The sequence below is a fragment of the Tinamus guttatus genome, unplaced genomic scaffold, assembly GCF_059628265.1.
Source record: "Tinamus guttatus ecotype Peru unplaced genomic scaffold, ASM5962826v1 Tinamus_guttatus_pri_ptg000125l, whole genome shotgun sequence".
NCBI lineage: Eukaryota > Metazoa > Chordata > Aves > Tinamiformes > Tinamidae > Tinamus > Tinamus guttatus.
In genome coordinates, this window is record NW_028288659.1 from 5,116,742 (window position 1) to 5,141,023 (window position 24,282).

Consider the following 24,282-nt stretch of genomic DNA (forward strand, 5'->3'; position numbering starts at 1 on the left):
CTGTTGCTTTAACAACCATATAGTGCCTGCAAAACATCCTCCTTTCCAGCTGAGATAGGAGAGATTGTCCAGAAAACCACATTCCCAATATCTTTGATAGGAGTCTTACAGAAAATCCCATTGATTGGTCAACACATTCGCACCACCTCGTGTCAAATCCATGGTTTCTGCATTTGATTTACTTTATTGATTTAGCCTTTCCTGACTCTTACAGTTTCCTTACTCCGGGCCAGTACCAACCCTAATGGACTGGTTTTGCTCTGTTAAGAGGCTAGAAGCTGAAAGAATAAACGGAGTGAGCAGGTACACTGAGTAACTAAACTGTTATTAGATCAGAGACAGAGAGAGTTACCAACCTGTCTGTAAAGTGCTGGAGAATCAAATTACAGCAGCTTTTGGGGAAAGGGGAGGCTCAGCTAGCCTGGGTATTGTGAAGGAAAATCTGATGGTGGGAATAGGATTGAACAGCAATTTTCTAAAGCAGCAAAATATTTCATTTGAGTTTGAGAACAGGAATCCTTTACTGCCCTGTCTTGGACCCTGTTTTATCATGTTAGGTCTGTTTTGTGCCTAAATGGGATGATTTTGATTTATGAAATGTGATTGTTCACGCTGGAATAATAATGCTAGGAATCTAAAACTGTTCTGTCCTTAAAGCTGGTCAGCTTTTCACTGTCCAGTATAAGGGGCTTAGAAATTAGACATCTGAATGAACTGAATGCCTTAAAGCAATGATTAGAGATTCTAAGGCAACAGGAGGGTCTTGACTAATTCTCTCAGACATGAGGTTTGGTCTCTGCTTCAATAAAGCATATTAGGCAGGAAAATCAGTTCTCCCTATCCCTTTGATTCCCTATTTTTGCCTACCTCTTGTTTCCTAGGAGAGTTGCATCTTCTCCTCCAGTGCGTGTTGCAACCACATTTTCTCCCCATCGGATCTTCTCTGCAATCTCTCCCTCTCGTTTTTTCCCAGCTGCTACTTCTCCTCTCTTAATAGTGATTTCAGGACTCATGCTTTCTGTTCAGGGGCCCTTACATATCAGCATTTGGGAGTAATTTACACTACCATTCAACAAAATGTGTAGTCTTCTCGGTTTCTGACACTAGTATGCAAGTGAAGGCAGGAAACCAGCAGAGAGGGATGCAGAACACTGAGGTTCATGACACAGATTTCTAGACCCTGAAGTCTCTATTAAGAAAGGAAGAGGTTAGTGTTTGCTCCTGTGATACTGCATAACACATAAGGTACAGGAGGGAACTATATGCAAAGACAAGCCTTTGTCTCAGTCCCGTCACCTTTCCAGATTCCTGGAGCCTCTTGCAATTGGCTCCACAGGTGGCAACGCTGCTCGTTACCTTCTGAAGGCCTGGGCTGTAGTTTGGAGAAACAGAAGAGCAACAATATTATAAACAATGATTCTAAAATAAATTAGGCTTTTGTCAAGTGAAAGCTATGTAAATATTTCCAAAATCATTATAAGAAAATCCAAAATATGTTATTATTTAAATATAAAAGAGTTTGCTACATAGACACTGCTTTAAATGGAAAAATGGAAAGTGGATTAAGAACCTTGTGGATTCACATTTCCTTTTCTTCCCTATCTGCTTTTTTCTCCATCCTAATCTCCACCCATCCTCAACTCTTCTGCTCATGTGTTGAATTCAAGGGCAAAAAAAAAAAAAAAAAAAAAAAGAAATCTTCATGAACTTAATTAATATAGAGAGATAAGCCAGATTCATGATGGAATGAATAGCTGGATAGATGAGGGGAGAGCAGTGGATGTCGTCTATCTCGACTTCACCAAGGCTTTTGACACCGTCCCTCACAACATCCTCCTGGGCAAGCTCCGGAAGTGTGGGATAGATGAGTGCACAGTGAGGTGGATTAGGAACTGCCTGGATGGCAGAGCTCAGAGGGTGGTGATCAGCAGTGCAGAGTCTAGTTGGAGGCCTGTAGCTAGTGGTGCCCCCAGAGGTCAGTCCTTGGTCCAGTCCTGTTCAATTTATTCATCAATGACCTGGATGAAGGCACGGAGTGCTCCCTCAGCAAGTTTGCTGATGATACCAAACTGGGAGGAGTAGCTGATACCCCAGAGGGCTGCGCTGCCATCCAGAGGGACCTGGACAGACTGGATACCTGGGCAGTGAGAAATCTTACGAAATTCAACAAAGACAAGTGCAAGGTCCTGCACCTGGGGAGGATGAAACCCTAGACACCAGTACAGGCTGGGGACCGACCTTCTGGAGAGCAGCTCTGCAGAGAAAGACCTGGGTGTCATGGTGGATGATAAGTTGACCATGAGGCAGCAGTGTGCCCCCGTGGCCAAGAAGGCCAATGGGATCCTGGGGTGCATTAAGAAGAGCGTCTCCAGCAGGTCGAGGGAGGTGATCCTGCCCCTCTACTCAGCCCTGCTGAGGCCGCATCTGGAGTATTGTGTCCAGTTCTGGGCTCCACAGTACAAGGGGGATGTGGAGCTGCTGGAGAGAGTCCAGCGCAGGGCCACAAGGATGATCAGGGGCCTGGAACATCTGCCCTGTGAGGAGAGGCTGAGGGAGCTGGGCCTGTTCAGCCTGGAGAAGAGAAGGCTGAGAGGGGATCTGATCAGTGTACATAAGTACCTCAAGGGAGGGAGTGAGGAGGATGGTGCTGGTCTCTTTTCACTGGTGGCCACTGACAGAACTAGAGGAAACGGCCAGAAACTGAAGCATCAAAGGTTCCACAGGAACTTAAGGAAAAATTTCTTGACAGTGAGGGTGACAGAGCACTGGAACAGGCTGCCCAGAGAGGTTGTGGAGTCTCCTTCTCTGGAGATCTTCAAAACCCGCCTGGACACAGTCCTGTGCCACGTGCTCTAGGTGACCCTGCGTGTGCAGGGGGGTTGGACTAGATGACCTCTAGAGGTCCCTTCCAACCTTAAGCATTCTGTGATTCTACGATTTATATCACCACCTGAATATTACTTAATTTCTCACTGAAGTTATGAATGTTTGAGGTTCAGCAGTGTTACAGAATGGCAAATCTCCTGAACTAAATTTTTCTGAGAACATGAAAAACTGCTATTATATCAAAGGAAAAAAAAAAAAGCGTATGTGATCTGTACAGGAATGAGCATAAAAAACAGACTTGCTTTCTCTATTGCCTGTCATTGGAGCAATCAAACAGAGAATCCCTGGAAATGCCAGAAGATGTACAGCATATGTTAAAATATGAGTGGGACAATATGCCTCCATAGATGCTAAAGAGAAGTAAAAAAAACTTCTGGGTTCATTGTCAAGGAGCATTTTCACCACTCTCTTCCTGGACAGCCAAGTATTTTTATCTGGGTACACATCACTCCAGCTAGTAATCAGAAAGCAAGTCTGTACTCTGGCCGTCAGCCTACTTTTTGTCCAGCTTCAAATTTTCTGGCCATGGTCACAGGGAACACAACTGATGTCCTTGGTATCTCTGTTATACCAATATTGGTATTTCCCCTATTGAGACTGAGGATTAACTCTTATCCATAAATAGTACTATATCCTTAGGTAGGTACACAAAGTTGCGCACTTCCACTTCATACTGTGCACTGAAAAATGATACGTATGTTTCAACAAGCTTTTGAAAAGATCTGTGGTTATTTTCTCACGGTGCCTAACTTAATCCCGTCTTTTCAAAGATACATGGGTCAAGCTCAAATGCTGCAATGCGTGGGACAAATACCGTTTTCCAGTGTGCGAACAGGATGAGTAGCTGGCAATTTGAACAAATTATAAGGGCATTTAGACTCTGATGATTTTTTAAGAGTAAAATTTTCAAAGCATTTAAAAATATCAACCTGCATACACTTAAGGAACCTAATCTGTTATGCCGATATGCAAATGGTGTAACTTTTTTGTTTAGCAAATGAAAGGCTTTGCTATAGCAGGCAATTGTGAAGTGTAGCTTTTTTGTCTTTTTTTTTTTTTTTTTGGTAGAGAGAAGGAGAGAGAGATTGAAATATTGTTTTATATCAGAAGGAAATCACAAATGAAACCCTTATTATTATTAATACCATAGCTCTTCCAGAAATTCTCTTTTTGGATCATCTCACTAAGATGATTTTATCCCCTTGGAGAAGGATAGACAAGTGTTCAAATGTTCACAGTGGGAGAGGTGCCATCAGGTCCACAGCTTATTTTTACTGACTAATTCACTGCAACATTTTTTCTTTTGAGGGGTAAGTGATTATTAGAGCAATAAAATGTTTTGATGGGCAACATAGTTGAAGTGTCCATATCTTTTAGTAACCAACCTTTTTTTTTCTTATATTATTTAAAAAAATAAAGATGATTAAAAACCAAAGCATAACTATAGGTTTGATGGGAGGTGGCAGGTATTATATTTACAAGTATGAATTACTTGCTGCAATACCAGATAAACTGGCTGTACTGCATTGTAGGAATAAACTAGCCAGTGCCCTGAGTGGCCTGAGGATTTGATAACAGAGAACAATCTTTCACATCTAGGTTTTGTTTGACTTTGACCTGTGTTGATACTGAAAAAAAAGTCTCTGTAAAAGAAGTTGATAGTATCAATTCTCAGTAGACAGGATTTCATATCACCAAGAAATAATTACAGCTAATCATAGTTTATCTTCTGTCATGATAGCTTAAGCAGAGAGATCAAAGAAGTACCAAGTATAGGAGTATGAAATTCTATTTATGACTATGTGTGGATTTCCCTGGACAAAAAGAAAGCACAGCATAACTAGCAGATTTCTGCTCCTTCCTATGTAACTCTCATTTTAAATAATACTCTGCTCTTTACTTTAAAAAACAAAACAACAACAACAACAAAAATACAACCAAGCAAAAACAGTTCCACCTCTCTAATGTATGTTCGTAATGTGGCTATCAGGGAGAAATCTCTGCATTTGGCAAGCTGCTTAGTTTCTGTATTTGGTACAGCTTTTTTTGGTGCAATTCACTAAATGAAATTTTAGGTTCATGTCTGAGGAAGGTGTAGTCTGTCTGAAAACCACTTAAGATCCATTTATATGTTAACTAGATTATGTTTGTTTGTGTTCAGGAGCTGTTTAGCAATGTGTAGCACCCTATAGGAAGGAACAATTAAATTCATGTACAAAGTTCCTCCTTTTTCATACAATGGGATGTAGTTTTCCAGGCTCCATGGAGCTTTGGCTGTTTCCATGCAGTAAACAAATTCTACGCTTATTTACCAGTTATACCACTCCCAGGACTGAACTCATTTCTCAGCACTTTTACACTCTGGTAGCCCCAGTGTGAAAGGTGAAATAAAAACCTCCTATCTATCTCAAGGATCACTACATTAAGAGGCTATACGGTTAGGAAAGTACTCACGACTAAAAGAAAACAGAGATAAGGATGTTTGCACTTGCAAGTTTCAATTTAGTATTTTAATTGAGTACCATAAAATACATCTGGTGGTGAGAGAACACCCTTTGCTCTCTCTGAAATGCTGTTGTTCCGACGTACTAGCTTTTTTTTTTTTGTAACCTATCCAAAATATTCCTACTGATTTGGTATTTTCCATTATTCCATTTCCAGGTATGTACAATAAGAAATCAGATATTCAGCGAACGCCCAATTTGTGTGTATGTGTGGTGCTCACTATTAGACCCTTCCCTTGCTTAAAGAATTCTATGTAAATAAAATGTAAGTATTTGGCAGGTCAAGGCCTAAATGATGTCAAAGGAAAAAAAAATCGTAATTCTATCAATCAATTATTTTATTTATAACTGAAGTTCTGACAAAATTATGATTTTCTCCCAGTGGGAAGCACCTCCCTAATAACTGTCTTGTACATGCTAATAACGACATATCTCAAAACCACAGTAATTCTGTTTGTCAAATGATGTCAGACCGGTTCCAACAACCTTAAATACACGCGGTGCCTGCTAAGACCTTTCCGTGCTTGCCTATTAACTCCTTCCATCATGTTTCTGTTCCTGCACATGCACACAGCATGGAAAAATGCGTCTGTGTCCAGTTTTAATCTTGCTAGCACCTCAATGCTATTTTGTGCGTGCCTGTTGGGCGCCGTTGAGCGGCCGTTGGGGGCCGTTGGGCGGCGGGCGCGCGGAGCAGGGGGGAGGGGTGGCTGCGGCCGGGCGGGGGCGGGGTCGTCGCGAGGGGCGTGTCCCGAGCCCACGTCCGGGTTCCCAGGGCGACCGGGTGGTCGCGCCGTGACGTCAGGGTGTTTCCCGGTGACATCGCGGCGGCTCATGCGCAGTGGGGCGGCGGGCGCGGGTGACGTCACGGGCCGGGCGTGACGTGCGGGTGGCGCGGGCCGCCGGGAGCTGGCCGGGAGCTGCGCCGGCGCCCCCTCCCCCCGCGCCGCCCCGCCTCGCGCTACGGGTCGCGGCTGGGGGCGTCCCGGCGGCGGGGACGCCGCGCCCGCCTCCCCCGCGCCCGCCGCGGCGCCTCGACCCAAGATGGCGGCGCTGAGCGGCGGCGGCGGCAGCGCCAGCGCCGAGGGGGCCTCGCTCTTCAACGGGGACATGGAGCCCGAGCCGCCGCCGCCCGCGCTCGGGCCCTGCTACGCGGCGGGCGGCGGCAGCGGCGACGCGGCCATCCCGGAGGAGGTGAGGCCCCGCGGGGGGCGCCCCCGCGCCGGGGAGGCGCCGCTCGCTGCGAACCGGGGTGGCGCGGAGGCCCCGCGGGGCGGCCGGGCCCGGGCCGACCCTGCCGCCCCCAGCCCGGTATCGACGCGGGGGGCGGGGAGGGAAGAGGGTGACGGGGGGGGGGGGCGGTTAGGGTCTCGTTTAAAACACTCTCCTCCGCGCTCCCCTCTCCCCCCCCAGAAAAAAAAAATGACCCGAAAAGGAGTGCAGTTCTGCCTCCCTGTCACACTCGAAGTTACCTGAGGGATTTGGGTTGGCTGAACTGCTGCTGTGCGGCCGTTCGGTAATCGGCTTTCCTTGATGGCTTTGGGAGGTGTTTCAGTGTGCTTCCCGTGCTCCCGGGCCTCTGGACCCTGCTAGCCCTCTCTACCCAGAGAGGCTGATGAAACGTAACGGGTAACGGGGCGCAGTGCAGGCTCTGAGGGCTCCAGGCCTCTGGTTTGGGTCTCTGTTAGATACTTCCTGTGTTTTGGGGCATATTACTTAACTTCCCAGTCCTGTGAAGAGCAGCACTACCTGTTTTGCTAGGGTTAAGTTGCTAGCGTTTCTGAAACATTTGTCGAAGGAGGAATACAATATACAACCATGCAAGGTGTTTTGCAGTTGTGAGCGTTGTATGCTTTGACTTGCCCAGTATTGATCATCAGGTCTGTCAGAGGTAAATCCAGGTGCCAGAAGCGGGCTCCTCGTTCAGTGCTTAGGTTGTGGGGGATTAATTCGGCTCGTCTCAGCTTTCCTGAGCACGTTTCTACAGTCATCGTGGAGCCTTTCACTTGTGAGCAAAATCGTGCATGTGTCTGGGAGGTGCTGAGTCCCCGAGGCGGCAGCTCCCGCTGCCCGGAGCAAAGGCCTCGCTCTTTCCTTGCACCTGGCAGGGAGAGCCTGCCAGCATAGAGCTCCTTTTGAACAGTGGCTTGCAGAGGGGTCAGCCCAAATCAGCTGTACCTCGCCAGAGAGAACCATCTCTCTATTTCTGTGGGATTACTGAGTTGGGAAGTTTGATGTACACCTAAGTGATGCTGAGTAGGTGGCTGGGAAAGAGAGACTTGGAAAGAGCCTGTACCAAGTGATGGCAGTGAGAGGTTAGGTTGAATCCTCCCTTTTATCTCCCGTGCCTTGCTGAGGGAAGACAAAGCTCAGTGACATAAGTCTGTTCTACATGTAGACTTCACAGTGATTAAATGCTTTGAGTAATGTAAACCTGGTCTTAACTTTCCTGAGTAAGGAGAAACTCTCAACTAGTTGAGAAACGTGAGTACCTAAAGAGTGGAGTTAAACAACACTTTCTTTTGGCAGCAAAATGAGGTTAAAAAGCTTCTGTTTTATTTATTTATTATTATTATTATTTAATTAATTTTTAATCACCATGATTGTGCTGTTGCTATGGTACATGTAACTGAGTTGCGCTGTTATTCTTCCTATGGGGAAAAAAATTCTCTATGGGATCATTTCAACAACTGGTTTATACTGTGGCCTTAGAAACAGTAATATCAGTGCAGCTGACAGGGAAAAATAAACTGCAGTAAGGGAGAAAGGAGAGAAAAGGAGTGGCAGGAGATGAGAATTATTTTAATCAGATTTAATGCTAAAGAGGTCATTTGTGAAGCTCTGCTGTAACTCACTTGAGTTTCAAAAATGTTTCTTTTTATGTCAGCCACTAAACTTAGTTGCAAATAGTAAATTACATAGTGTAGCTCTCTCTTTTTGCTGAATAGCTCACATCTCTATAGGGGAGAGAAGCTTTCTGGTATCTGGAACAGCAGCCAACCACAGAAATTGGTACTTCATAAGCACAAATGCATATATTTACTGCTAAGAAGTGAGTGGGGGTATTCTTCTATTACTAAAAAGCAAACTTTTTATACATTGAAAATACTGAAACACATGTGTCTTAAGCAGAGCTGGGGTTAGACTTTTAATTTTCTAATGTGGTTTTATTCTTAGGTTACTTTGTTCTTCCTCAAGCCATAAGTCATTAACTTTTGTTTACTGTATAAGTTTACCTAATGCCTCATCTAAACCTGTAGTTTTAATAATTGTTCATGTTAAAAAATTGCTGATACATTTAAAATGGAAACTCTGATCATAGTATAAAAACAAGTTAACTTAAAGCGTAATGCAAATTCAAAGTGACAAAAGTGATAAAAATACCAAAGTGCTCGTAACTGACTCATGGCTCTAATAGAAGTGCACGTTGTAGTGTTTTGTTTTGTTCCTTTGAGGCAATGTAAATCCAAGCTGTAAAAATAACCCATGCTGTGGAAGCCCAACAAGGAGTGTATGCTCCCTTACTTTGAGGCATTACCTGAAAAGGTTAAAGTGCGTAACTGGAAGTTTCCCTTTTGGAAATAGGGGCTACATTTCCTGATGAATGGCAAGAATCTATGACAGACCTTGAAGGTTTAACGCAATTCCCCTGGTAATGAAGGTGCTTCTTACCAAGTTCGGAATGAACTTTATTTATTTATTCCCTATTGGTTATAACTACATCAATATCACTTGTAAATGCAAGTTTGGGGTTTTCAGAAAGAAAAAAATATACCCCATCATTAAACTCTTGACCAATTTTTAAACAGATATTAAATCTAATGCTTCAGAAGTTGCCTCATCAGCCTAACTTCTGGTGCAGAAAAACCCTCTTAATAGTGAAGAAACGGCATGGCTTAAGAGCGTAGTAATTGCTCAAGCATTTTTTCTTTTTTCTTTTTCTTTTTTTAGTAACAACAAGACTATAAGAATAATACTTAGTTGTACTTGCACTCAAAAAATGGTGCATTTAGGAAAGAGGTGGTGCTTGGAGGTGCAAGGATTTGAGGAGAGTAGAGGCAAGTGAGATGTGTGATTTTTTTCTTTTTCACTCACTTTTCTGGTATTAGAAGGCCCAGGAAACGTGGCCCCCAGAGGCATTTAGATTGACTTTTACCATAGGATGAATTCTCAGAACAAGAAATTGTTTGGATGGAAGGTTTTCACAGTATTATGGGGTTGTTGATATAGTAAGGGCTGTGTGACAGCTGGGCTGTTCTTGTTGCTAGAGATTATTTACACAAATATTAAATAATTTAAATAGGATTTTCTGTACTCGCTGTGTGCCCTGAAGCGTTCTTTGGAAGATAAGAATGACTTTGTAAGTTATGAAGTGAGGTCTTGATCTGTTGGACAGTTGATTATTTTCTAGATATCGAAGCTGGAATTTATCCAACATTAATATTAGTTATATTTTTCAGAAACAGTAGTATTATAAAATGCATTATTTCCAACTCTGCTGAATGAAAAAGCCTCAGAAGGAAAGTGCTACACCAGGTAACTGGTGGAGCCTCATAAAATAAGTCTTTTTTTTTTTGATGTTGTTTTTTGGGGTTTTTTTGTGGGGGCGTGTTTTTCACCTTTTTTTTTTTTTGCTTTAATAATATTTAGAGAACTTATCATAGGACTTATTATGAACTTATTATACGAGTTTATAGGGAAAGTTATTTTCTCTCTGAATAGTTCGCAGTTACAGGTACTACTCACTTGAAAAGTAGAAGAGATTAAGCATTTTTGCTTCATTGCTTTTGTGTTACTGGGAATAAATTTTCTGTTGAATCTCAGTTATCTTTCCTTGCATTTTGTGATCAGAAATTGAGATTTAGAATATGACGTGCTACTTAGTTGTGTGGAAAACATAAGCCTTAGCTGCAAGATGTTTTATAGCTAGCTAATATTCTGCAAAAGTATATCTCAAAAGATAACTGATTTTTTTTTTTTATCCTGGTCAGCATAGGAAAGGCCTTTTTACACTTTAAGTGTATAAAGACTTCGTGCCACTACTTCCAGAAATGCATGAACTGGTTGGGGAGAGTCAAGCAACAAGGACGACCAGAAGTCTTGAAAATCAGAGCCTTCAGGAAAGCTGACAGAATTGAGGTTGTTTTTTAGAAAAGCAATTGCAAATCTGATGTGAAGAATGCAAATAACTGGTTGTGGTCATTGCTAGGAATAGTGAGTTTAAACAGAAACAGAAAAGATAGTTTCAGGTCACTATTAAGACTTATTTATGTATTTATTTATCTATTAATAGCTAGAGGTAGTAAAGCATGAGAACAGGTTTTTCGGAACTCTTTCACAACATCCGCATTAATAGATTCTGTCATCTCCCCAGGTAAAGGTTTGCCAGGAGCCATGGCAGACATAGAAAAGATGGTCAATTTGAAAACCTCTCTCTCTTTCTTTTTTTTTTTTTCTTTTTTTTCTTCAGGCTTTTTGTGATGCTTGGCAAGGTGGATTGGGCCTTTAGAACTCAACCTTGAAATACTGGAGTTCTATGGGGGAGATTAAAAAGATTCCTTCTTCTTACGCAGTTTATCCCAAAAGGCAATAGGATTAACAGCAGTGTTCCCTATTAGGCTGCTTGATTACACAAAGTTTACATGAGCAGCTTGTAGTGCTTTTTGCAGTTTTTTCATGTCTCAGACACTTGGTTTTTATCTGTATTATTATCCTCAAATTGGTTGGATATAAACGCTAAATACTGTGTTTTCTGTGAATTTGTATTGATACCTAAGCCACTGGCATTATTTCCATTTGTACTATGAGGTCTGTAAACTCAAAGACATCTTATTTTTAAAGCTATTCTGATATCTTTCTTCATGCTTATTTTAGCCAGGGAAGACAGTTGTTTTGCTGTGTGCAATTAATAGCACCATAGATGCAAACAGGTTTTTTTTTTTTTTTTTTTTTTTTTTGATGACAGCTATTTTTTTAGAAGTAAAGTGAAAAAGCAAACTCCAATATTCCACTTGTTATTTTGTAAAAACTTTGTCTAAGCTTTATTAATGTGTATCTATAGACAACTTGGCTACATGAAAAGTTTTGGAGAGAATTTCAATTAGTAGAAAACTCAATCATTTTGTAATTTTATCTACATTCCCAGAGGAAACAAGACAGGGTTCAAATTACCATCACAAAATTGAAAATGCTGTTCCAGTCCATCCTTAGCAGGAGCTGCTTAAAGTTTGAGTTCTTTGTAGGCACTTTCCAGCCAAGTGCAAGTTTTCTGTGGTATATTTTCAGTTTGAACAATTCACTTAGGAAGGGAAATGTAATGTACAATATGGTAGAAATGCTCTGTTGTAACAGTAGCCATTAATGCTACTCTCTGTCCCTGAAGCTACATTGAATAATCAAGCTGTGCTTGCCACCAAGAGGGAAAGTCTCCCTGCTTTCCATACCTGCTTTTGGCCACTTTGCCCTACCTACTGCATCTGTCCGTTCTGGTGCTTAGATCCCTCCCCAGGTTAATTCAGCTCACTAAGCTGAAGAAAACTGTTAATGTGTGATTTTTTTTTTTCCTGGGCTATTTTTCTGTAAGATTAATGAACTAAATGTCCTCCAGAGCCGTTGCAAGGTATCTGGCAGTAGTATGTGGTTAGGGAAAGCAGTGCTAGTGCAATTATGTTCTTTTTTTCCTTTGACTGATTTTAAATATCTCTGTCCAGGAAAGTGCACTGGCCTTCACTTTTTGGGTGAAATGAAAGTCTTGTATAACTGAAGTTTCCTTGGTTGGACTTGTTAGGTTTAGTTCACGACACGTTAGATCTTTGTGGTCTTGAGCTTCTTTCACTAGGCTGGAGCAGTCTGTCTTAGTTTGTGTGGGCTACTTCTGAGTGTATGTTTTACAGAAATATGATTATATGCCATGGCTTTGGCGGCGTGCCAGGATACGAGTGCTTTTGCCAAATGTATGCTTTCCCCAAAGCTTTGGCCATGTGAGAGCTCCGAGTACAGCATTTTGCTTTGGAACTATGAGGTGATTTTCGTAACTTTGCTCTGTCCGTACCTCTGTGAATGCAACTGCTTTCTCATAGCTAGTGCAGGAATGACAGAGGAGTCAGTCTACACTGTACATGTTTCTTCATTTTTCCGATCCCCGTTGCTGTTGAGTTTTTGGGGCGTGTAATGGAATCCTCTGGAGCTCAAAGCCTTTCTTCCTGTCCCTAGATTGTTTTTAGAGTGATAAAATATGTGTTTTGTGTAACTGATTTCTTCTACTGTGACCAGCTCTCAAAATACAAGACTCCTTGCTACAGTTACATGCCTTTTCTCTTTATTTTTTTTTTCCCCATTTAAACTCCTTGCAGCAAGTGTTTGATATGTTACTCCACCTTTTTAACAATTGCATTTGTGACAGGAGTTGCAACAGTGCCTTTCCTTAATCTTTTTCTGATCATACTGTATGGATGTGCACCCTAGCATCTCATTTTCAACCACCCAAAAGTGGTTGTCCGAAAGCGCCCTCAAGTGAGGAATAATTCTCCAGGAACAGTGCTGCGCTTTATCGTCCCACCTTGTAACTCCAGTCCAGCGTTAACATGAAAGATCAAAAATGAGAACCAGTGCTTTTGTCAAAATGCAGCTGCTTGTGCAGTGTAGGTACAGTGAACAGTATCATCTGGCTTCTCCAAAATGTCAGTATTGCATTTAAGATATCATGGGGGCCTGCTGGAGGATGATGATGATGACACATTTACTGTTGCAAGTTTCTGAGTAAGTATAATGTTTTTAATGCTTCCTCCAAATAGACTTTGTGAAAATGTATTGTAAAAAGATTGTAGTTCTACATGAAAGGTACCAACTTCCTTCAAAGCCTTGCATTCAGGAGCTGAGCAAGTGTTTTAGTGAGCAAGATGTACTTATTGTTTAAAACTATGCTGCATAATTAAGTTGCTAGGATTATTATAATGCAAACAGGGATACCAGCTGTAATTCCTCCACCTGTGCTACAGGGAGGCCCCTTAAGCAGCACAGTCACTAGTACAACTGTCATTTAATATGCAGATAAGTAGTACATACTTCTTGGGTGAAGTTGCATTGTGTTTAGTCAACATTTTCTGACCCTTTAGAGCACAGAATTGGTAACTTTTTTAGCTTTATCTCAGATAAAGGGATTAGTTCGAGAGTAGGCATTTCTGAAGTTTGAGTAGCATGCATAATATCCTTATCTCTTTAGTACAAGTTATTCACTAGTGATCCTTGAAAAGCGTTATAAAATCAACATGAAATAAACTATTTCTCTTGACTTTAAAATATTGAGAGTAGATGCTAAAAGTGCTCACTGGTTTTGTGTTAGTGGCTCAGTTTTTGAGCTGGTTTTGTAAATTAATTCATTAAATCTTAGGTCAGGTGTTCTCTCTAATTGCAAGCGGTGTAGAATTAAATGTGAGTCTTTAGCATCATCTGAGGTAGTTTTCAGAAAGGATTTCTTTCAACAGTCTCATAAGTTTCTTGGAGTACAATTTGTTGGCACCATACAAAAGAATAAATACTCCTGTGATTCTTTTTTTTTTTGAATTGATAGCTAAGAATAGGTATGACCTTTCCCATTTTCTACACTGCATAGTTACTGGTTAAAAGTCTTGCCATAGCTTTTCTGTGCTAAACAGTTTAACAGTTTGGTAATGGTGTTAAGTGAAAGTGCTTTTTTCAGGACTTTGTTTGTTTTTCAGTTTTCTTAAATGAGCTGTTCTTTTCATCCCTCTGAGTGCCTGAAAGGTTGAAGCAAAAATTAGTGGATGATATTCAAAATCCTTTCCTTAAAAAAAGGAGGAAGATGGGGTGGTTGCATCTTGTTTTCCTTTCTTCCTAACAGCGTCTAAAAGGAGTGGTAAGAAACTGCCTTGTATTTCATTTTTTGTGTTGCAGTTAGGGTGAGCAGGCAGGTGAGTCTGCTGAGTGGAATGCCAGTTAGGAAAATGTGATTCCTATGGCAGGGTCTATTTAGGACTGTTTTTGGTGATTGTGGACAAATTACTTTTCTCATACCTGTTTTCTTATTTGCAAAGCATATGAGTGCCTTCATTTCAGCTTTTGAGGTCTATTTATGATAAAAATAGGATACCTTAATTTCCCTGTTGGATCTCAGACAATAGAAACAAAAATAATTTAGCCTGTGTGCTATTAGTAGTTGCAATTGACTATTTGATGTTCTGCTTACTTCTTGGTAGAAAACACGTGTATGCTGTAATAATAATTCAGCAATGGGATATTGCAAAGGATATAACTATTTCAGGGGTTGGTAGCGTTGGCTTTTAAATAGGTGCTGGTTGTGTTTTCTTAATACTTCGGGTGCCCTGGGAAGGGGAGAGCCAAGTAGCCTCTCGAGTTTGAGATGGACTGAGTTTGTTTTGTCACTCTAATTAACATGACCCAATCTGTGTAAGATCTCTGCCTGACTAGTGCTTGCTGCTTACATGCAATTATTGTAATTAGCTGTTGGGCTGGTTGCTTTCCCTCTGAAATAGGATGTGGCTTCAGTTTCAGGTGTGGGGAGAAACAGCCTGGCAAACACACAAGTCTTTGGAGTTCAGTATATGGTGCTCCACAGAGGTAACTGCAATGGAGCAAACATTTTAGTTACAAATTTTCTAACTTGAGGAACTTCTATAACTTTTGCCTCCTCTTTCTTAAAAGTGTATTCTACCTTTGGCAGTCTGGGGAGAAGGTCCTAGATGAATGCATGTAATTACAGTGACTTGTAGCAGTGCTTGATCTACACGTGAGCCTTATGACTACTGATTAATACCAAAGTGAATAAATAGGTCTGTTGCAACACCAAAGCCCTAAGGAACACGAAATAATAGATTTAGTAGATCAAAGAAAGCCTTTCAACTGATGGCTAATGATTTAAATGAAGGATACAGGCACCTCCTATATTTTACACTCTTCCACTGTGGTAGTAAATGCTTGTTACTTTTCTTTTTATGGTGCTTGAAGGCAAATTCTGCTTACCAGCAAGCAACAAAGATGGCAAGGTGATGGAAAAAGTGGGAAGTGAACTGAATCCGTTTAGTGTGGGCTGTAGAAGGGAAAGGTGACTGTTCTTGCACTGGCTTGGGTGGTCCCTGGCTCGTTCGCCAGGCAGTTTCAGCACACTAGGTTGTCAGAAAAATAACCTTGGCAAAGAGAATAGTTTTCTGCTCCTTGAGCACTTGGCTGAAAAGCTCCAGCCAAAGACTTGAGTTCTGGAGCCTGCATAAGGGAGGGAACTGGGATAAAGTGGCCAATGCCGTGTGTTGGTGACTGCAGCCACCTTCTAGGTCCTTGTCAGCTACCAAGGAACCACAGTCATAGGTGCTTGGTGACAACTTCTTACAGAGAAATCTACTTAGTTGTGTTTCAAGGGTTAGCTTTACCATGCTTCGTCCTTGGCAATTTATCACTCTATTTGAAACTCCTTTTTTTTTTTTTTTCTTTTTTCCCCGTAATTGTAAGAAACAAGGAACACTTCAAGTGTGAAATCCTTTTGCTGGAAAGAAGGCAACCTAGGGGTAAAGGCTGTCGGACTGAAAGGCTATTTATTCTATTTTAAGAGTAGAGCTCAGTGATGAGCAGTCTGATTTGCTTTTAGATAGCAGAAAAAGTGATCGCTTGCAAATAAATCTGAGATACTTAAAATATTAAACCAAAATTTAGTTTTTGTAGTAAATACCAAGATTTGCAGTGGAAAAATCCTTTGGAAGGAAGGAAGCAAATCTGTATTGAATATGTAAGTCCTAAGCAGAATCCCAGAGTTAATCTTTCCCTTATTTTTTTTCCAGTAAGACTTCTGATGTTACCTCCAACAAGGTCCTGCTCTAATGTTTGAGCATTAACTTGATCCCATGTTTCTTAGGTTTTTGGAGGAAGGGGTTGTTCTTGTGTGTGTGACTTTTGTTGTTGTGTGCTTTTTTGCTTAGAGGGAACAGTGTCACTTTTGGGACAGTTAACCTGCATTTTTAGTTACAAGTGGATAAGAATTGACCTGTCTTCTAAAAATGCTAGCTGGTAAATAGAAGGAAAGCTAGTGTGAGGAAATTTTCATGTTGAAGCCTTTTTCATATTTTTATATTTGCTGTCAAATGCTGGTCATATCACTGCATTAGCTGACTTAGTTGTTGTCAATCATCAGACAAGATGGTGCAGTGTAGGTTGTATCTCTTCTTGGGATCATGTTGTTATATTCATCAAGGTTGTTCTTTATCATCAGTCTGAATGGATGTGTTTGCTCCTTTTAAACTTCTGTGGAAAGAGATCCTTCCTCTCCCTTTCCCTTGCTTGCAGTAACTTCTGTATATGCTGTTCTCTAACTTGTTTGCTTTCCTTTGAGTGGAAAACTCAACTGACTCATTCTGAATTGCGTAGCTAGCCAACAGTAGGAATGTAGTCTCATTTTTTGTGTCTCGGACATTTCAAGGGAGTTGTGATAAAGTGATTTGACAACATTAATAAAAAGATGGGTGAGATAAACTAAAGAAGGCAGTCTCCGTGTTGACATTTACGTCACTTTTGTAAACTCTTACGTGATACCTCTTGCAAGCTGGCTTTCAACCCAGTGAAGTTTTTCAGTTGTTAGTATTTTTCACAATGTTTCCTTTATACAATATTTTAACTATGCTGTTGAAAATACTATAAGCATGGGGAGTCAGCAGAAACTAGGAAAAAGTGCTAGGATAAACACAGAAGGAAGGGGAATGGAAGGGTGTTACAGCGATGGAGGAAAAGTTAGAGCCTGAAGGACGGGAAGGAGGGAGAGGAGCATCCTTCCCACCCTATGGGCTCAATGGACATCATATGTTTTTCATCACGGTTCGTCACAGCTGAATTACGTGGGTTGTTGTGCATGACTGTAGAAAGTGGAAGTGCCATTGGAAAAAGACAGGTAGGGGACTAGGACCAGTCCAGGTGGAGGAGAGAAAGTATTTGGGAAGGCATCAAAATGAAAGAAAGAGGTGACAGCTCTTTTTTGCAGCAAAACTGGGAAGATGCAAGCCCTGCATCTTGACTCACAGACCCTGGAGTGAGGTGCTATTAGCCCCATTCATGTTGCCTTTCTTCCCTTTCACTCCAGCACGTATGTCATTTTCCAGTTAGATAAAATGTTAGTTCAACCAAGGAAGAGCTCCTACATGTTAGCTTGCTAAAGTGTTTTCTGACAAAGTGGATGCTAACACAGCAGACCAAATCTAAGGGGGAAAAAAAGAAAAGCCTGAAGGGACTGATTAGAAGAGTATTGGATAGATATTGCTTTTTTTTTTTTCCCCCTCCTTATAAACCAGTTACCCCATCACGTTGTTAAATTACTTTACCTGGCTGGTTCTATTAAAGTATTCTCCATTCTCGAGCTATTTGATAATGAAAACTGGTGACTTTTTTAGAGCAGAGTCAAACTCTGAAGTGAATTCCATCAAATGTGAGTTGTAGACCTTAAAGTTGGAAGTTGCTGCATGATTTGGGGTCTAAAACCAGTGAAAAAAGTACGGAGTTTGTTTTGTCCTGCCTCGGGCAGGACAGCATGTTCTTGACAAACAGTGAACGCTGTAAATGTTGCTTTGGAGTTTGGAGTCTTGCAAGTTGCAGAGCCATTGTCTCCACCAAATGGAATTGATAGAGGTGCCTGCTGTATTTCACTTGCCTCTGCCTTAAACCAGATCATTGTCTTCATTGCATTGCAAGGGAGTGCTTATTTGCAAAATTAATGCACAATTATCCACAATGTGCAGATATAACCGGATATATTCCAGTGTAGCTGGAATATCTCAAGTCTTGTAATCATGTGTGTTTGTGTAAGCCTATGTCAGCTTCCTTGCTCCAGAAGCATCGAGAGTCAAATTTAGCTGCTAGTTACAGAGAATAGCTTTAACCTAATGCCATGAGATAAGAGAGAATAACTTCTTTAGGGAAGCTTTTTTGAAAATTGCTAAGATCTTCCCAGATGGAAAAGACTGATTACTTTTTTCATGGAAAGGGAATAAAGGATTATGGTCTCAAGACACGCTGTTTTCCATAGAAAGTGACTGGATTTGAGTGTGGAGGTTACTAGGTAAGTTGCAGTTCCATTCCGGCGCACATTAATGTCGCCAGCAGCTGTCTGTCACTGGGTTTGGTCTTTCTGCAAGATACTTGGCAGTGGTGATTACCAGGTTTCATACAGTACGCCTCCACTCTAAGAGCAGCGTACTTACGACGGCACCTACAAAATAATGGGGTAAAAGGGTTCCTACCTTTCTTAAAGACCAGGAGGCTTCTGTGATTTTCTTTTCTTTCTAGAGAAAGTGAGAATAATGTGTGGATAAAGGGACCACTAGGAGTGCTCAAGCGATGATATTAATGGACACGCGTTTAGCTTGAACTTTTTTGTTTTATTTGTTTGTTTTTTATTGTGGTTTCTGGGAGAAGACTCTTTACTCCAGGACTGTTTGTTGAATAGATTCTGTTCTTAACAATTTTGCCATCTCTGGTGTTAGTGCTTTTATGCTCATCTGGAATACATTTATATATGTGTGTGTTTATGTGTACGTATTTATACACACACAGAATATTTACGGAAAATGAGACAATCTTTTTAAAGTCTGTTTTTTTCTATTTCTCTTGGTAACAAATACCAATTTCCTGTTGCTGTGGTTGACTTAGAGTTTCTTTGTCTTTAAGTGTACTGCTTAACTGTGTGAATATCCTTTCTAAAATGATAGAAACCTGGGTGAAATTTCCCTGCAAGACTTGCTTATGGGAAAGCCCTTGGTCTAGTGTCAGGATGTGTAGCAGGTAATTCAGGGCACCCTTTCCAGCTGTTTGAACCAGGGCTGTCTTCCACTAGACTTCAGCTTCACTTTCATCAGGGGCACTTTTAGTGTAGTCAAGCAGTAAAGGCAGTAGGATTCGAAAGTTGTTTTTCTTCCTTCATTAGTCATTCAGTTTTCTCTTGTCATGATATGAATTTTGCAGACTGCTCTTTTATTCTCTTTCTAACATCTTTGGAATAGCATGTTTCTGTTTTGCATATTGTTTTTGTTTGGTTGTATGTCTGTTTATAACAAGCAAAATTGTGGTTACGGGCAGAAAATAGGAAATAGCACAGTAATAAAGAATGTATTCACTTTTCTTGGGGAGAAAAAGAAAATTAATTGGAAATAGAGGAGACTGTCAGCAAAGCATCTTCTCACCCCTGCTAGTGAGATACGCTCATGTGGACCTTTCCTTGAAAATCTCTCTGATGGGTAAACTTGCTAGAATGATCTAGTGATAAAGATTGCAATAAATTCTAATGAAACTTACTTTCTACAAGTGAGATGGTTCTGTAGTTTGCAAGCTAAAACCGTTTTCCAGATTGGATTAGGTCCTGTCACTGATACCTACTTTAGAATATAAAGTTATTTGTCACCTCTCTTTTAAGAGTGAAGTTGTGCCAACTCGAACTTTAACAGAGCTCCAAGAATGGGTTTGTATAATAATGCATGAAATAGTTAAAAAATAGTTAAAAGTAAGCTGAAAGACGTAAGAAGTAACATTCTGAAAAACAGTTTGGAAGAAGCACACTCTATTTTTCCCATCCTACACTTAACTCTGACAATCAGCTTTTCCTCACAAATTCTGTGAATAATACCTGTTAAGAAGAGATTTTCCTGCCTCCTTCTGTCTTCCTATTTACCTCCCTTTTAAACTTCTAACTTTGGTTGGACTAACATAGTTTCTTAAATCAGTGCTGTGTTATTACTTTAAATGATTTGAATTTGTGAATGGGTGTCTTTTTAGTTGCAAATTAGAACTCATAATACTGTTCACCTACAATAGTGTCAAATTACTCAAATTGACTCTTTCAAGATATTGTGAAGAATAGCTCACTTGTTTCCTAATACAATGCTGTAAGTCTTCTCCGTGCAGTCAAAGTTAATGCCACTTTCAGATCATGTGCAAGGTCTGTAAGGAAACTCGTAAGGGAAAGGAATATAGAACCCAAGGTGTAGAAAATGCTGAAGATTGTTGCATCCTATTACCATATCAATAGAAGAGATCTGGATGATGTGGATGTTGTTGACTAGTTTGCCACAGATTATTCATGGCTGGATAGAACTCCTTCATTAAACTTTGAAGTAATTATAAAAAGCAGATTGCAAAGTCTTTCCAGAAGAAGACTTGATACATTTTTTAAAAGCATGTTTTTAATGTTTATTAAAAACGTGTTTATTCAGTGGCTACTGAATTTCAAAGCTAAATTGAACTTTTCTGTTTAGCTGTGAAGAAACCTGTGTGTTACTGACAGTGGAAGCTTTGCACGCTTTTACTGATATTAAAATATTTTTATTATGCAATTCAGATATTAAAGATCTACAAAATGAAATTCATTTTGTTTTAGGATGGGCTTCTTGTGATTACAAAAATATATATTTTTTTTGATTTAGGTGTGGAATATCAAGCAGATGATTAAATTAACGCAAGAACATATAGAAGCCCTGCTAGACAAGTTTGGAGGAGAGCATAACCCACCATCAATATACTTAGAGGTAAGTGTGCTTTCAAATGAATGTGATTGGATTGCTGTTTTATGTAATGCTTATGTCAGCATTACATAAAACAACATGATGTTAAAACTGACAATGCATATAGTCAGAGTATATGTTCCTTGTGTTAGAAGCATAACATTTTTCCCTGGAGACCAAAAGCGACTGTGCAGGACTCCAAGGTACACATCAGCTGGAGAGGGTCAGTGGCACATTCTAGTACTTCGGTGTGTGCGGTGGAAATGTGAAGCACTTAAAGGATGGAAGAGAGCAGCGAATTATGTTGCAGGGGCAAAAGGTGGTGTATAATACAGAGGTTGTGTATAAAAGAACTTGCGAAATAGAAAAATGCATGCTGTATTTCTATACATGAATGTAATTTTTTTATATATGTGAATATGAAAACATCTCTAAGGCTAAATTTTCTCTTATAGCAGTTCACTACTTCCCCCTACCATTGAAAAATATTCACATAGAATCTAGCAATTGTTTTAGGAAGAATCATAGAATCCTTAAGCTTGGAAGGGACCTCTGGGGATCATCTAGTCCAACTCCCTTGCAAGGGACCTTTCTGATAAAAACTTGTAAAAATACAAAGTAATAAAAAAGGGGAGTGATATTTAAAGCTAAATTAGTTGTAAACTAATTATAAATCAAATCCTCTTAATTCTTCCATCATTCTGGGTTCGTGAAATTGCATTGACACAGGGCCATTATGAGCATATTAAAGGACCGTAAGTTACAACTATTAGGAATTAAATTGATATCAACTTGATCCAAACCCTGACCTTTTCTTGGTTCCTTCAAGTATTGAAATAACTGCAGGTCAATCGGATTCCTTTGCAGTCTTTTTAGTAGTAATTGCTGCCTAAAGGCACTAGGCAGTTAAAAATAGATTTTATTATTTGAGGTACTTCTAGCTTTTATCTTAATATGTCAGATCAGGGCACTAGCTTGATTGTGCAAATGTGGACATGATATCCTTAACTGTTAAGGAAAAGAGGCCCTTCATAGTTGCTTTACTTCTGGTAGTGTGGAAGGGAAGTATTGAGTGAGTGCTAATCACTGCTTAAACCACTCAGTGGCATGCAGACACGCCTTTGTTTACCTGTGAGCTGATATGCTTCATACCTCTCTACTTAATATCACCAAAAGTATGTTGGTTTTATTAGATTGTGTATCATATTACAATAATAATGAGTTTATTTTTTTCTAAGCTTGGATTTCAGCTGTAAAATGGTTTCAGAAATGGTTAGTTCATTACTGCCATTTGTCACTTGTTTGTGTCTAAATTAAAACAGATCCCTATGTGGGATGCCTTTAGGTTACTCTAGCTTGTTTACAATGGAAAATGTGCACTAGGAAATGATTACAATAGTATAAAGAGCTGAGGTTTGAAGTGGTCAGTGACTACAAGAATGCTGAACTCAGAGCCACGAGTTTGGCGGTTCAGTGTGTAGCTGAGGCTGCAGCTCGGTGGCTTCCCCTGCAGGAGCCAGCAGGGCGGTCCCCTGCCACCCACAGCAGGGACTTCACTGGATCCTGGAGCAGCGCTCATGGCAACTGGTGCAGGTTAGGTGGCAGGAAGGAGGAGTGACTGGGATTCTCTTTTTCTGCTTTTTTCTCTTTATTTAATCATTCCATGAGACAGTAAGGCCTATAAGAAAGAGCTCTCCTTCACTGAAAGGAAAAGTTTTGATTTTTTCTTACCTCTTTGCTCCATGGTTTCTTTACTTCCTTTGCTATGGCGCATGTAGCACCGGTGGTGGCTAAGCCACTTGGATCCATTAATCTGTAAGAAAAATGCTCTTTTGCTGGTTTACCCGCTGGCTAGTATATTGAACTTGGTCATGATGAATGTCAGTGAGCCACAGAGCTTGGGCTAAGACCAGGGAAGGGGAAGAGTTTGCAGCTGGGAGCTAAGAGCCTAGAAAAAGGGGTGAGGGAAAAGGTTCTTCCCCTTTGGGTGGTCATTAGCCTGAATTTGACCACACTGAGATGGACTGATCGGAGTGAATAGGATTCGATGTTGTAAAACAGTCATTTAAGTGTGTAATTTCCTGGAGAGGGCTATAGGGAAAGAAAAAGAGAAATCCTATTGCAAAAGAACTGGTACAGTAAGAAGCAAGATTACCGTCTTCCCTTCACTCCTATTTTTTATCTCTCTTTTTTTAATTTTATTATTTTTATTTTTAACCCCATGTCCACTCTGTGCCCTCCCCACCTCGCTGGTTGCTTTTTGGCTTGACCAAGAGCATCAGTAGCTTTCTCTTTTTGGAGCTTAGCCTGTAGCAATGTAGATGAATCTCACCTGTCAGCGCTAGAGCTAGTGGGTCATCTTTCTTCTTCTTGCTTGACAGAAGAAGAGCCAGAGCAACCCTGGCTACAGAGTTGGAAGGTTAAAGCAGTATGTAAAAAAGTAATGGTGGAAGGTATGGGAGAGGAGCATGTTTGCTTCTAGAAAAAAAAACATGTGAAACTAAGATAGTTGTTTTGATATGAATCGGAAGAACGTGAAGTTATGCAGAGTGCATCTGGGTGACTCGAGCAGTTCAGCAGATATCCTTTGCTTGTACCCCTGATGGAAGCAGCCAGCTGCCCTTGGAGAGAGCCAAGGGTGACGCGTTGTACGCCCTGCTTGAGCTCTGTGCCTGAGCATCATCGAGGACTTCTGTGCTGTCCCCAGGGCCTCTCATGTAGGTTACATCTATCTAGGTCTTGACACTTCATGGTCTGTGTAGCATCCTGGCTGTGTGCCTGAACCGGAAGGCAAGGTAACTTCAAACTCTGTCCAACCTCCTCTTTATTTTTGTGGTTCTGTTCAAGTCTCATTTCTGGTGGTGGCGGGAGGACAAGAGCAGTGCTGAACTGTTTTTATGAGCCTCTGCTGCAGGGTCAGTTTTGCTAGTTCAAAACTAATGATTTTGGCCACGTCACCATTCCCTGGGTTTCTTTTCACTGCACTGGTGTCTTTTTCTATCTTTCCTAAAAAGTGAGATACCTACAAAGACTTTTCTAGATTGTGCATGGAGCTGTTGTCTGCTGCTGTTAGCAAAAGATGGAATTACACATGGCTAATTGCTAAATACCTGCAAATGAACACTCTTGCTTTTGCCTTTCACTGTTGTAAACATCTGCTTTACTTTTGTAGTACTTTCTGCAAAACCATGGCTTTCTGATGCCTGCAAAAAGTTTGGCAGCTGTCCATCTTCTTAGCATGTAGACTTTTACCTATAATAGGATTTGTTCAGTTCTCTTGTACTCTCTGTCTGGCTTTGTATCTCTTGTTTCTTGTGTGTCTTACGCTTAGGTTCGCAGAATGTATATAGCATCCAGTATTCTGATTCCTGGCCTATGATGGAAATGCC

The 24,282-nt window shown here is 40.8% G+C and overlaps 1 protein-coding gene across 3 annotated transcripts in view; it reads left to right on the plus strand.

The window, feature by feature from the left end:
• Positions 1-6,366: 6,366 nt before the first annotated feature.
• BRAF (B-Raf proto-oncogene, serine/threonine kinase) overlaps positions 6,367-24,282 on the plus strand; it is a 74,939-nt gene continuing 57,023 nt past the window's right edge. For 2 of the 3 annotated variants that reach the window (XM_088521618.1, XM_088521619.1), the window contains exons 1-2: positions 6,369-6,584; positions 20,816-20,917. In XM_088521618.1, coding sequence (XP_088377744.1) covers positions 6,435-6,584; positions 20,816-20,917 — 252 coding nt within the window. In that variant the 5' untranslated portion in view covers positions 6,369-6,434. Of the gene's footprint in view, positions 6,585-20,815; positions 20,918-24,282 lie in introns of all 3 variants that reach the window. The other variant, XM_088521620.1, reaches the window with a different exon arrangement.